The sequence below is a fragment of the Brachyistius frenatus genome, unplaced genomic scaffold (genome assembly GCF_029030835.1).
Source record: "Brachyistius frenatus isolate BFR_SWC_R1_liver_20210118 unplaced genomic scaffold, ASM2903083v1 Contig_87, whole genome shotgun sequence".
Taxonomy (NCBI): Eukaryota; Metazoa; Chordata; class Actinopteri; family Embiotocidae; genus Brachyistius; species Brachyistius frenatus.
Window position 1 is genome coordinate 1,733,035 of NW_027210686.1, and position 14,466 is coordinate 1,747,500.

The 14,466-nt window shown below is 43.3% G+C and overlaps 2 protein-coding genes across 2 annotated transcripts in view; one reads left to right on the forward strand and one right to left on the reverse strand.

Moving 5' to 3' along the window:
• Positions 1-1,027: 1,027 nt before the first annotated feature.
• On the reverse strand, positions 1,028-5,854 carry praf2 (PRA1 domain family, member 2). Its single transcript, XM_069709952.1, has 3 exons — positions 5,651-5,854; positions 4,954-5,171; positions 1,028-2,620 (listed from the first exon to the last, which is right to left on the reverse strand). The coding sequence occupies exons 1-3, from the start codon at positions 5,827-5,829 to the stop codon at positions 2,481-2,483; spliced, it is 537 nt and encodes a 178-aa protein (XP_069566053.1). The 5' UTR covers positions 5,830-5,854; the 3' UTR covers positions 1,028-2,480.
• Positions 5,855-7,447: 1,593 nt separating this feature from the next.
• LOC138627531 (coatomer subunit zeta-1-like) overlaps positions 7,448-14,466 on the forward strand; it is a 9,205-nt gene continuing 2,186 nt past the window's right edge. The window contains exons 1-7 of the mRNA XM_069709935.1: positions 7,448-7,599; positions 11,440-11,508; positions 11,806-11,890; positions 12,182-12,273; positions 12,906-12,961; positions 13,696-13,773; positions 14,426-14,466. The exon at positions 14,426-14,466 is cut by the window's right edge and continues 11 nt beyond it. Of these exons, the coding sequence (XP_069566036.1) occupies positions 7,582-7,599; positions 11,440-11,508; positions 11,806-11,890; positions 12,182-12,273; positions 12,906-12,961; positions 13,696-13,773; positions 14,426-14,466 (439 nt within the window). The 5' untranslated portion in view covers positions 7,448-7,581. The remainder of the gene's footprint in view (positions 7,600-11,439; positions 11,509-11,805; positions 11,891-12,181; positions 12,274-12,905; positions 12,962-13,695; positions 13,774-14,425) is intronic.

The window sequence follows — 14,466 nt, forward strand, 5'->3', positions numbered from 1 at the left end:
GAACCCAAAGATCACTGTGGCTGAGCTCCAGAGATGCAGTAGGGAGATGGGAGAAAGTTCCACAAAGTCAACTATCACTGCAGCCCTCCACCAGTCGGGGCTTTATGGCAGAGTGGCCCGACGGAAGCCTCTCCTCAGTGCAAGACATATGAAAGCCCGCATAGAGTTTGCCAAAAAACACATGAAGGACTCCCAGACTATGAGAAATAAGATTCTCTGGTCTGATGAGACCAAGATTGAACTTGTTGGCGTTAATTCTAAGCGGTATGTGTGGAGAAAACCAGGCACTGCTCATCACCTGCCCAATACAATCCCAACAGTGAAACATGGTGGTGGCAGCATCATGCTATGGGGGTGTTTTTCAGCTGCAGGGACAGGACGACCGGTTGCAATTGAAGGAAAGATGAATGCGGCCAAGTACAGAGATATCCTGGAAGAAAACCTCTTCCAGAATGCTCTGGACCTCAGACTGGGCCGAAGGTTCACCTTCCAACAAGACAATGACCCGAAGCACACAGCTAAAATAACAAAGGAGTGGCTTCGGAACAACTCTGTGACCATTCTTGACTGGCCCAGCCAGAGCCCTGACCTAAACCCAATTGAGCATCTCTGGAGAGACCTGAAAATGGCTGTCCACCAACGTTCACCATCCAACCTGACGGAACTGGAGAGGATCTGTAAGGAAGAATGGCAGAGGATCCCCAAATCCAGGTGTGAAAAGCTTGTTGCATCATTCCCAAGAAGACTCATGGCTGTACGAGCTCAAAAGGGTGCTTCTACTCAATACTGAGCAAAGGGTCTGAATACTTATGACCATGTGATATTTCAGTTTTTCTTTTTTAATAAATTTGCACAAATTTCTACATTTCTGTTTTTTTCTGTCAAGATGGGGTGCTGAGTGTACATTAATGAGAAATAAAATGAACTTTTTTGATTTTAGCAAATGGCTGCAATGAAACAAACAGTGAAAAATTTAAAGGGGTCTGAATACTTTCCGTACCCACTATGTATATATATACATCATATATATGATGTACATATACATCATATACATATACTGCTGCTCCCACCGGTCCTCAACAATGATTCCTACATCAACAACAATTATTCTGAACTTGTCCTTCGTATGAATCCAGATTTTTTTTCCCCAATGATACACAAAACACGAAACAAATATGGAATTCATCTGAAGTTACTTTAAAAAAAAGTCCAACTGTGGCTCTGCGTGTGTGATATCACTGCAGTGTGCTCACCTGAACACACCTGACAGAGCTTTACCTTCACATCTGTCTTCAAATCACAGGAAGCGTTAACATTATGACATATGTTGTATTTCAACCAAAAACAGTCAGAATATAACAAAGAATTTGTTCTATGAGGAAAAAGTTGTAATAAAATAGTGTTATCATTTAAAGCAACAACTTTTAAAATTAGCATAATAAATAATTTCCAGAACATGGTCGATGTTCACATAAACCAACATCACGATCTTATTCTACATACTAATTAATAACATCATTAAATGAATTTGTATTTTTTTGACAAAAGTTTGTAACATAAAAAAACCAGCAATTACTTAATTGGATAAAGTTGTAATATTTGATGAGAAAAGATGTAATTTTATGAGAAAAAGGTGAATACTTCAAGAATAAAGTAGATTTTGATATAAAAAGTAAAAACATCAGATAATGTCTTCCTTCAGAAAAAACTCATCATTATGAAATTAATTTGTGATGATTAAAAAAAAAGATGCTCTTACTGTACAGGAGAAAATATGAGAAATAAATATTTCAGAATAGAGTTGATTTTTACATAAACTAGTCAAACCGATATCAGTTGAGGAAAAAACTCATAACATTATGAGAATGTTTAATTCTTTGAAAAATGTTGTGATATTTAAAAAACAAATGTTGTTATATGGAAAAGTAAAAGTAGGAGGATAAAGATGTCATTTACGAGAAAAATATGAAAATAAAAAGCTTTAAAAGAACTGAAATTTCCCAAAGAAAAACGTCTGTCCGTTAATAGTCGGAGCTCAGGGATTCAATTTTAGAATATTACATCTTTCTCGAGTAAAATGACAACTTTATTCTCTAAATATTACGTCCTATACACAGTGAATTATGGCACAAACTGTTACCACGTCTTTCTCAGTTATAAATCACCTGAATTTATGGATGCGTGATGTCAGGAAGATAAACTGGTCTTTAAGTGTGGAAACAGCCGAACAGAAAAGATTCTTGACTTCTGTTCTTTTCCTTCATGTTTCTGATGAGTTAACAAACCAGACAACGACTTTTCCTTTTCCTCCTCCTTCCTCCTCCTCCTCCTTCTCCTTCCTCCTCCTTCACTGCAGTGATGCTCTCATCCTCTGTTTACATCTCTGCTTTGTATTTCCCACCTTCACCTCCATTTCTCCTCCTCTCTAGGACCCGGCCCCCTGCTCCTGCTCCTCCTGCTCCTCCTCCTCCTCCTCCTCTCTAGGACCCAGCCTCCTGCTCCTGTCCCAGGGCCTCCAACAGGAGTCCCATGGGGGTCCTTTTCAGACCGATGCTCTGCAGCTTGTTCTCCAGCTTGTTCTTCAGGCTGCGCAGCCTCACCGACGCGTGGACCAGAACCACTGGGAGAGAAGACAGAGGGATGGGGGGGAGGAGGAGGAGGAGGAGGAGGGGGAGGAGGAGGAGGAGGAGGAGGAGGAGGAAGACGAGAAGGGGGAGAAGGAGGAGGAGAAGAGGGAGGAGGAGGAGGAGGAGGGGGAGAAGGAGGAGCAGGAGGAGGTTAACCCAGGCGACCCTTTTTAAAATCACACAGTGTGGACGACGGAGAACTAAACCTTTATGGAAAAAAGCCTTTATATGAATTTTTCAATATTCTTTTTTATTTCCTGTTTTTTCTTATTTCACAATCTTAAAAAAAAAAACCTTTTCATTTTGTGCAGTCTTATTTTGGTGTGGCTCTTTTATTTGTGAGCAGAATTTAATGTGTTGTGACATCTGGAAAGAATCTGGCACAGATGTGTTGCATTCTTGTTTTCAGGGTTTCCACTCTAAATCAAATGTTAAATTCCTTGACTTTCACTGACTAAAAAGCTGAAAACTCCATGAGCTATGATAAACAGGAAAACATGCTGCCGTTGTGCTGAGCAGACAAGAAACTAAAGTATTCCTGTTAAACAGAAGCTGCCACGTGCTGGTTAATTGCAGCGCTATTGAAAGAAATGAAATACATGTCTAAATGCTGGTTGCAGGGGCAACGAATTTATCTAACAATAATAGTAATTACCTCGCTTATTTCATTGCGTCTTTAAAAAAAGCAGTTAAAATCTGAATCTATTGTAGTCTTGTTATCTTGGTACAGCTATTAGTGGTATTAGTTATGTGTATGTGTGTGACCTGTTTTATTGCTTGTACTGTAGAAGTGATGAATTCTGTAGAAAGTGGAAGTGCCAACTAAATTCTTCATATTATAAGTTTTCATATGTTGTTTTACAGATCAGTGTGTAACTCCGGTGTAACTAAAGAACATTAATCTGATTTATATCACATATATTAAGTCTGTTATGTGTTTATAGGTTACTCATGTATTTTCTGTAGATGTTGTGACCTCTGTTTTACTTGAAGACACTGTTATTAATTAGTTGGTTACCTCCTGAAGTCGTTGTAAAGAGCTTCTTGTGTTTGAGGAAGCTAACTCGCTAATTAACATTATAACTACATTGATGAAGAAATATTAAAAAAATTGAAATGGCAACTAAAATTTTAATATGCTTACAAAAGTCCCTGATATTCCAGTTCTCGGTACAAAAAAATATCAAAATCCCTGACTTTCCCCATCTGGAAAAGAGTTTTTTAAAATTCCCAGATATTCTGTATAATGAATCTAAAATAAGCCGTGCGATCCTTGTTTTTTTAAATCTCTGTTGAGCAACAGTTGAGGAAGACACTTCCTGCAGAGGAAAGGATTATTTTTGTGGGGCTTTTATTGTGAAACAACTGCTCAGTGGACTTCTGTTCAGAAGCTGGTTCAGTCATCGGTCAGAGTCAAACAGCATTATAGCAGAATGTAAACTCCTCCTCTCACTCCCAGCAGCTTCAGCTCTGACCAACCAGAAACATGAGACCCTGAAACTGAAGGGTGTCGTCCTCAGACGTTCAGTCCTGCAGCATCGCTCCGGTTCCCCTCTGAGTCCGTCAGCAGCAACCCAGGAACAGGTCCACTAATGTCTCATTTCCTCGCGGTTCTGGACCATCGATGACTCATTAATCCGATTGATTCAGCATATGTATGTTTTCTGACCTGCTCCAAATCGCTGTTAATAAAAACACATCCTCCGTGTCTATCTGTTAACATTACATAATAACATCATATTCATTTCCTCAGCAGTAATTCCATCAATACACCTGAGTCTCTCCTCTCCAGCAGGAGTTCTGTTTCTTCCAATAATCACTTCAAACTGCTTTTTTATTGACTGTCAACGAGGCACTTCCTGCACAGACATTTCACAATAAAAGCATTCCATCAGCTCAGAGCGCACACTCCGTTCACTTCTGACATCTTTTGTTGTGAAATATAGACAGGAAGTGTTGAATAGAATTGACAGTAAAAAGTACACAGAATATATAATATACAGAAAATATTGACGTGATAAAACTTGACTATGTAAGACCACTAAAGACCTGGTACATCCTGTAGTCGTGACTGTATTTGTCTCTCTGGCTGTCACTGAAGAATTTAATGACATATAGATGTTTCCATCACGGTGGGAAATACTAACAAACATGAAGGAACATTTTCTCTTGGCTTTTGTATTTGTTTATGAAACTCTGCAACACTTTTCAGCATGAAATGAAATTTCAAAGGAAAAAAATGCTTGTGTGTGTGTGTGTGTGTGTGTGTGTGTGTGTGTGTGTGTGTGTGTGTGTGTGTGTGTGTGTGTGTGTGTGTGTGTCTTACTCAGAATAGGGAAGGCTATCCCGAACAGGAACACTGCCACTCCTCCCAGCACTGATATGAAGAGGTAACTGGCCACAAGGACGGCCAACACACAGACTGATGGGTGGTTTCTACGGAAACGGCGGATGGGAGCTTGGTTCTCGGCCGCCCAGACGAAGCCCAGGAACAACAAGGTGACCACCGTTGCCCCGACGACCAGCTGGAAGGGCTGGAAATACCTGAGAGCAGAGAGGAGGAGCGTCAGTGATGGATATTCCTGCTGAAGTCGACGACAGACGAGAGGCTCCGATGACACCGAGAAGGTCTGCTGGAGAGAAATCTTCCCAACGAGACGGAGAAACAGAGTCCTGCTTCACCCTGATGTTATCTCACTCTGCCGGGTTTAAAGGAGAGCTCTGCTGTATTCAATCCTCCACCTGCAGGGAAATACACCACCTTTAAAATGTGATCGAGAAACAGACTTCCTGTTTTATTTTGTGTGAAAACTGTGAGATTAAAGAGAGGAGTGATGTCAGAGTGGGAGGAAGATGATGGTGATGGGGGAGGGGGGGGGGGCTGACTCTAATCTTCATCAGTCATTCCTCATGTTGACCAGGCTGTAGGAATGTGTGTGATGAGGCTGCAGGACAGTTTCACAGCGCGAAGGGTGGCTGGGGGAGGAGAGGGAGGGGGGACACGTCAGAATAATGAAACTCACCCCACCATGAGCAGGAGGCCCAGCGCCGACACTAAATAGTTGCTCTGGTAGTAGAGCAGGTTGTTGATGATGCGGTGGTTCCAGCGGTCCAGGTCGCGGACATCTGGCACCGCGAACCGGGCCGAGCTCAGCAGGAAATCGTCCAGGCTCCGGAGGGGTGGCGGCTGCACGCCTGCCATCTTTCGTAAACGGTAAATAAACTGGATCTCCCAGAGTGCAACGCGGTGGAAAAAGCTCGCTCCGTGTGGAGAAGCGCGTGCCCGAACAGCGAGAACGCGCTTTCGATCCCGCAGTGATGTGGGAGACTCACTGAACTGTGTGAGTGCTCGTGGACTCAGGCTGATCATCTCTGCGCGTTTCTTTGTGGAGATCATGATAATGACATCAGTGGTTGTGTCGCTGCTGTCAGAGATGATGACGTCAGAGGAGGTCTCCAGGATGTCTGAGGCCTCCTGACTGGACTCCACCTGCAGCCAACAGTGAAGACTCAGGACATGAGCCATGAGTCCAGGATCTCACTGCAGACTGTGGAGAGATAGATCAGAGTACAAAACATGGCTGAAGCTCTGAGAGCACAGCAGCATCAGAAACTGTGAAATGTAGAAAGGTTTGGAGCAAGAAGGTCTTTATCAGAGAGGAAGGTGACCAAGAACCCAACGGAGAGTCTGGCAGAGACTTGTCTCTGCAGAGATGGACGATCAGCAGCACCACATCCATCAGGTGTTTCATGGAGAGCTGCGTTAAAGGGCTCAAAGAGCGAGGAAGGACTTTACGAGGCTGATGTTCTCCTGTCAGTCTCATGCTGAACACTGCAGAGGCTCTGCACAGTCACGATAGATTTTTTTTTAATCTATTATAAATCTCATCAGAAGATGATTCATCAGCAGAGGAATATGAGCTACAGTTTAATTTAAGGAGGCCAGAAAAGCTTTAGTTGTGTATCTTTGGCTGATCAGAGCAGAAATGGTTCCGACGCAGAAGTGCGTTAAGCTGCAATACCACCGAGTGCCACTAGAGGTCGGCTCCAAGAAGCCTTCGGCTCCAAAAGTTTCCTGCATATCATTCGCTAAAGTCACTCCTTCTTATTAGTTTTCTGGAGGTCCATCTGAAAATAATCCCTCATTCATTAGAAAAGAAGATTCAAGAAGACCTGTTTTTGGGGGCGTGTCTGTTTGATTGACAGGCCTGTGGTGCAGTCAGGTTACAGCTATCGGTGGGCGGGACGTAGTATCGTCAGGTTTCCAATCAGATCGGTCAGATCCACCGCTGGCTCCTCCCCCAGCTCGTCCAAATATGGTCACTTCCTGCTCCAAACCGCTCCGAACTAACAAGATGGTGACGGACAGAATCTGAACTGGAGGATTCATAACGTTCACATACCAACGTAGTGACGTCACTGGTGGATGATGACATCATTGATGATTGATGACATCACTGATGGTTGCCGCTTGGAGACTCTGACTGGTGGATACATTTAAGGTCAAGTTTGACATAAATCTACAACCCTTTTTGAAACTTCATAAACGGAGACGTTGTGTTTATCATCCAGTACCACAACAGCAGGCTGTGATTGGCTGTCAGTGTCCCACTGAACCTGCAACAGGTCACAGACCTGCGCTTTAACTTCAGACCTGCAGCCTGTGGAGGAAGTGGTGCCCGTCCGGAAAATAAAAGCGGCCAGTAAGCACAGCGACTTTTATTGTGAAAGGCCAGAGGAGGAGGAGGAAGGAAAGAGGAGGAGGAGGCCTGTCGTGAGCGCGCTCTGCTGGCGACTCCGTGCTCCTGTGGATTTCTCCGGTTGGCTGCTGCTGCCGCGGGAGCGCGCCCGGGCGGCTCCGTAAAAAATAGCCAAAGAAGCCGTGATCTCGGTGTGACAGCTCAGAGCTGTCCACGTCAACACACCGAAACAGAGCGCGAGCGCGGCGGCAGCGATGGACTCCATGTCTCTGGTGAGTCTGTCCGCCTTTTCAGCGGGACCCGGGGTGGAGGGTGGAGGGCGTCGGTGCGCTCCCCGTGTGCAGGAGGTGTTTGTGGAGCGGGGAACGGGACATTTGTTGCACCGTGGCAGTTTCAGTGGTGGAGAGAAGGGGCAAGGGAGGTGGGGGGGGGGGGGGTGCAGACCGTCCACAGACCTGGAGCGGGTTTTTATTTCTGTTCAGATGGAGCCGCTCGGACTGCGGTCGGCAGCGCTGTGGACGCGCAGGCCTGATCTGGAGCCGCACTTAAAAAAAAATTTTTTTATTATTATTATGATTCTTTTTTTTTTTAATCTCGTATGCGCATAAACAGCGCAGATTGAGTGTGCGGGTCGCAGCGAGACAACTTATCAGGGTGTTAAGTTAACTCCATTACAACAGGCTGCTGAGCCACAGCTGTTATCCACTGATCCACACTGAGCCACGCACGAGAGCGCAACAGGACCGAACGGGACCGAACACGGGACCGAACAGAGCTCCGGTCCACCGAGGCACCGGAACCGACCTGTTACAGAATCCAGACAGAGCTGTACGTGTTTAAATGTCCGCTGGTGTTCAGCATATGTGCACTGACGTGTAGAGCAGAGTAGGTGCCACGTCCACGTCTCTCTCTCTCTCCCGCTCTCTCTCACTCTCTCACTCACTCGTTCACTCTGCCTCGCGCACCATTTATTCACCCTCTCCCTCTTTCACTCTTTCATCTGTCTTTTCTCCCTTTCTTTAATTTCTCGGTATTAAATATCATTATCTCGTTCTTTAATTGAGATTATTTCTCAGCGCTGAAAAGTAACTAAGTACTTTTACTCTGAGTAATTGTACTATTTTCCATTAATCTGACATCTTTACTTACAAATGACCTGATATCATATTGTATTATATTATATTATATTATATTATATTATATTATATTATATTATATTATATTATATTATATTGTGTTTACTTGAGCATTTTAGAATTCATGTTTGTCATATAAAACCTGGTTATATCTTTTAAATATGATGTAAACAAAACAACGTGAATGTTTGAGTAGCAACAACTTTGGCTTTTCATACTTTGAGGTGCAGTTTTAAACCCGGTCAGATACTTTCATCTTTGGGTGCAGAGTTAGAATAACTTAGAGGGATCATTTGTGTATTGAAGTATTATAACATGGTTTGTAGTCGTATGAAGTATTATAACATGGTTTGTAGTCGTATGAAGTATTATAACATGGTTTGTAGTCGTATGAAGTATTATAACATGGTTTTGTATGAGGTATTATGAGTTTGAAGTCGTATGAAGTATTATAACATGGTTTGTAGTCGTATGAAGTATTATAACATGGTCTGTAGTCGTATGAAGTATTATAACATGGTTTGAAGTCGTATGAAGATGTGACTGACTGGATCCTTTCAACCTTTGAAGCCTGTAACCTTAGAGAATGAAAACACAAGTAAAGTGTGGCCTTCAAGGACTGACCCGGTCTGACCCGGTCTGACAGAGACCTGCTGCTGCAAGACAGCTCTGTCCCCATAGGACTCCTCAGGTGGGACACATTTCCACTGCAGCGGTCCACTGTGAGTCAAACCGGGGACAGATGCTAATGTAGATGATCACAGAACATCTTCACTGCTGTCTGTCCTCCTGTCCTCCATCATCTCTCCCTCTGTCTGTCTCTGTCCTCCTGTCCTCATCATCTCTCCCTCTGTCGTCCTCCTGTCCTCCTGTCCCACACACTCCAACCTGTATCAGTATGTAAAATAAGTCCTGGCAGCTTTAAATCATAACTTAAAGAACAACTGCAACAGTTTAGAATTGAATGTCCACCAAACTCAATTTCCCACAATGCAATTCACAAGCATGTTGTTGTTTTTTTTTTAATGTGGGCTTTCTGTTGGTAGTTGTGTTACTGAAACCCTGATGACATCATCGTAGGTTATTATCCGAGACCGCCGCTGATTTTGGGATCAGTGATTTTATTAGTGGTGAAGAGAAATAAAAAGTTTAGAAAGCGACCAATCACAGAGCAGCAGCTTCTCATTGGTTCTTCAGTCATGGAGCTCGAACTGTCCACATTGTCAGGGAAGCTACAGGGGTGCACTCTGCTCACTGAGTGTACTCCTGATCAGGGACAACCTGCAGGGGGCGAAGAGCAATATGGGTTTATAATATAAAATAATAAAAAAAAGTTTTATAAATTTCAAAACAAAAATCATAAAAATAAATGAAAAATAGAAAATGAAAGTAAAAGACCAAAGACGTTGGTTCGGCTCATCGTGAGACATACAAGATTGGAAGATGAAAAGTGAGGAGTTTCCTGTTTGTCATGTCATGGTGCTGCATTCAGGTGCTGCTGGGAAATTCAGACATCTGTGTCCTCCAACTCTGCTGCTGACAAGATTTGAATTAATTTACCATTTTTATTTTATCAGAAAATAATCCTGAAAGAAGACAAAGTGTTTGTCAGAATGAAAACGTGCTCAACATCTGTGTCCTTGCAGCGAGTACCTGGAGTCCAGTCGGGTCACGCTGGTACCAGCTGTGGAAAAGGGGCTCTGAACATCTGCCTTCCTTTTCAGATTAATGCTTCCAGTTTTATAAATTCTTTAGTTTCATTCAATTCTGAACCAAATTGAAACGTTGGTTTCTTTTTGAGGAAACAGGAAGTTCTCTAAGAGGTAGTCCTCTGGTTCAAAGGCTTTTTTAGGAGATGTGGTTCTGTTCTGTAAACAGATGTAAGTTTGGAAGTCTGGATCTTGTACTGAGCTTATTGAGTATGGAAACAGGTCGAAGGTCTGAATCACAGGCTGCATGTCATGTTTGTATGGAGCATCAGATGTTCATAAGGTGGTCCAATTAAAACATCCACACAGCGTTCGGGGGAACCGTCTGCAGACATCTGAACCGGTCCTGTGGTTTATCTGAACCAGACCTCTGATTTATCTGAACCGGTCCTCTGGTTTATCTGAACCGGTCCTCTGGTTTATCTGAACCAGACCTCTGATTTATCTGAACCGGTCCTCTGGTTTATCTGAACCGGTCCTCTGGTTTATCTGAACCCTGCTCAGAACAACCAGAGACCTTCATCATGTCGTGTTGATGCACACTGAGTCTCACTGAGGGACGGGAACCTCCTCTTCCATCCAAGTGAGACATGTTAACACAGACTCAGGCTCTTGTTGGACATCTGGATCCGTCCTCACCATCTCTCCTCGTCGCCATGGTAACGGCAGTGTTCTCGGCGTCTGGTCCAAGTTCTGTGATACACTCAGACTGTGAATCTACACGAGTCAGTGCATAACAGAACTTTGTCCCGCTTCCGAAGAGTCTCCACGGGCACGGACAGATGGATGAGTGAGGACGGAGACAAACACGGACCCAGAACCAGAACTCAAACATGTCAGAACCACCTAAGGGGACTACAGGCAGTGTGTGTATGTGTGTTTGTGTGTGTTTGTCCGGGCAGTAAAGGTTGATCTCTCTCTCACACACACACACACACACACACACACACACACACACACACACACACACACACACACACACACACACACACACACACACACACACACACACACTCTCTCTCTCTCTCTCTCTCTCTCTCTCTCTCTCTCTCTCTCTCTCTCACACACACACACACACAGGGCATCTGTGATTTACGTCCTCCGTGTTTCCCTGATGTGACTCCACACAACTAAACGTGTGTGTGTGTGTGTGTGTGTGTGTGTGTGTGTGTGTGTGTGTGTGTGTGTGTGTGTGTGTGTGTGTGTGTGTGTGTGTGTGTGTGTGTGTGTGTGTGTGTGTGTGTGTGTGTGTGTGTGTGTGTTGTAGGAACCCTCCCTTTACACAGTGAAGGCGGTCTTTATTCTGGACAATGACGGCACCAGACTCCTGTCGAAGGTGAGTGTGAAGTTGTTTTGTTTCATGTTGTGTGTTCAGTCATCCATCACAGTCGATCACAGCTACGTGTGTCAGGAGTCTTTAAAGGAGCAGCTTTAAATCAGCTTCGGCTGTGCTCGGTGTTTGTGACCCGATAAGATCATCACTTCCTGTGCAGATTGAATCTGGACTCGAACAGCGAAGAGTGCTTCGGTTCCTGACTGGAAACGTCCTCAATGACTGCAGCTCCACCTGTTGATCAACTCCACCTGTTGATCAACTCCACCTGTTGATCAACTCCACCTGTGTGTGTTTCAGTACTACGACCCAGAGCTGTACCCGTCCATGAAGGAGCAGAAGAACTTTGAGAGGAATGTTTTCAACAAGACGCACAAAGCAGACAGTAAGCCCCCCCCCCCTCTCCCTCTCCCCCCCTCCCCCTCCCCTCCCCCTCCTCCCCCTCTTCCCCCTCTTCCCGTGTGTATTGTCCCGAGCGCTCACACACATCTCCAGTGTCGGTGTTCTGCTGCCACCGGTAGCCGGCAGCAGTTCCTACGTTGCCCTGGTTTCCACAGGTGTCATGGTTTGTGGGCGTGTCCGTTATACATCTGCCACCGTGGTGCCTTTTGATTGGTTGAGAAACAGCATCAACTCTTCCTACAGCTGATACCCGAGTCTCCCCTCCTCTCTGCAGATGAGATCGCTTTCCTGGAGGGGATGACCATCGTGTATAAGAGCAGCATAGATCTCTTCTTCTACGTGGTGGGCAGCGCTCAGGAGAATGAGGTAGGATGGATGCAGCTCATTCCTCTTTTTTTTTTATTAAAAAAAACCCAGCGATAAAATGAAACTTAAGTTGATTTTAGTCACATGTTCGGACCTGACAGGACGGCTTTAAGTGTTATTTCATAGTTTTGATGTCTTACAACATTAAACATGCAAACTTTTGACTGTTACTTCATAATACAATTCATTCAAACAAATATTTGTAAAATGTTTCATATTTATTTATGAACAGAAAAAAAAGTCGAGTATCCCTTAAAATCTATTTAACCTCGTAATAAGTGTTTTTCAAAGGACAGTGTTTTAATAGGTTTATTTCTAATTAATGGAAAAGTTCAGTGATTTCTCTGCTGTTCAGCTGTCAGGGACATGTTAGGGTTAAATAATAATTAGGAGGTATTTTAATGGACTTTATTACCAGTTTAATCAGAAAAAATTAAACCAATAAATTAGACGGTCAGAGATGTGTCTTTACTTAATAAAACAGTACGTAGAAAGTGAGTTGATTGAAAAGGTAACTCTGTGTAGCCTGATGCTGACGAAAAGACATAAAAACTGATTGAAGCTTTTTTTTTTTTTTACAATAAATCACTTTTATCTCATTTATTGATTTTTTTTTTTCTTCTTCTCCCCAGCTGATGCTGATGTCGGTACTGAACTGTCTGTTTGAGTCTCTCAGTCACATCCTCAGGTACGTTCTCTTACAAACATTTAATGGGTGAAAGCGTGAAGGACACCTGGAACCAAAACCATTATTCTAACCTGGTTTTTCTCCATTGAAATGCATTAAAGCGTCAGAAAGTCTTATGTCACAGCAGCAGAGACGCTCAGACAGGAAATGAGCCTCCGTGTTGAATTTAATGTCAAACTCAACAGCAGTGTGTATTTTTGTATGAAGAGCAATCAGGATTTAAATCATGTTTAACCAACAAGACAGCAGAGCGTCGCTGAGTCCTCATGTTTCATGTTGGTTAGACATGATGGAGAGTGATGTGTGTGTGTGTGTGTGTGTGTGTGTGTGTGTGTGTGTGTGTGTGTGTGTGTGTGTGTGTGTGTGTGTGTGTGTGTGTGTGTGTGTGTGTGTGTGTGTGTGTGTGTGTGTGTGTGTGTGTGTGCGTGTGTGTGTGTGGATCCCTCGCTGTTGACTGCAACATTATTAAACGAACAGCGGCCGATGCGGTTGCCATGGGAACCGATGCAGTAGTAATGCAGAGTGTGAGCTATGGAGACATGGAGAGATTATATTAATATACAGGATGAAATATTATAACTACTGTAGTGCAGCTTGTAAACACATGAGGTGTGATCAGACACTCTCCGTCCCGTCAGCGGGACATGAGACACTCTCCGTCCCAACTCTGTGTGGAGGAAGAACAAAGTGGTGTTAAAACTATGAAAACTAGAACGTGTTCATGTATCGTGCAGGAAGAACGTGGAGCGTCGGTGTTTACTTGACAACATGGAGGGAGTGTTCCTGGTGGTGGATGAGATCATCGATGGAGGGTAAGGGGGGCGAGGTCAGGGGAAGGGGGGTATATGAGCTCATTGGTCTGTTATCACTTTATTAAAATATATAAAATGAAAATGAAAATATTCCCGTTCTGTTTGTGCAGAACTGATTTTGATTTGATTTAATTTATTTTGCACAAATGAAAAACCACAAGATTTTACAAGATAAAAAAAATAATCTGTGCAGTGAGAGTTTACGTAATAATAACATAAAAAATAATGGAAGCAAATAACAACAAAATGTGAGGCAAACCACAGCAAAAACTATTAAAACAATACAAATAAAGTCTATATGCATATGTTGCATTTGCAAACCAGCAGTTAAAGTTTTATTTAAGCACCTTTTAAAGCATTTTATAAATGAACAGCTTTTTGTCAGAAGGGAGAAGTTATTCCATAATTTGGTACCAATATATCGTATTAAAAACTGACATGTGCAGGTGATACATTTAGGAGTAGTAGTACTAAAGTAAGAATGATCCTATGAATTTACTTTTAAATTAAGTCTTGAACTGTTCAGGAATATTTCCTTCTTTTGACTGTTTTGAAAAATATGAATATCATAAATAGGGAGTTTCTGAAATAGAGTGAGAGATGAACTTCTAACAAAACTCGCTCCTGATTGGTTGCTTTGTTCCGTTGCCAGGGTGATTCTGGAGAGTGACCCCCAGCAGGTCCTACAGAAGG

Coding starts and splice junctions, on each gene's coding strand:
- praf2 (XM_069709952.1), bottom strand. CDS start 5,829: ATGGCAGGCGTGCAGCCGCCACCCCTCCGGAGCCTGGACGATTTCCTG. Junction 5,172..5,650: donor GGCCTCCTGCTCATGGTGGG/GTGAGTTTCATT, acceptor CTCTGCTCTCAG/GTATTTCCAGCCCTTCCAGC. Junction 2,621..4,953: donor GATAGCCTTCCCTATTCTGA/GTAAGACACACA, acceptor CTTCTCTCCCAG/TGGTTCTGGTCCACGCGTCG.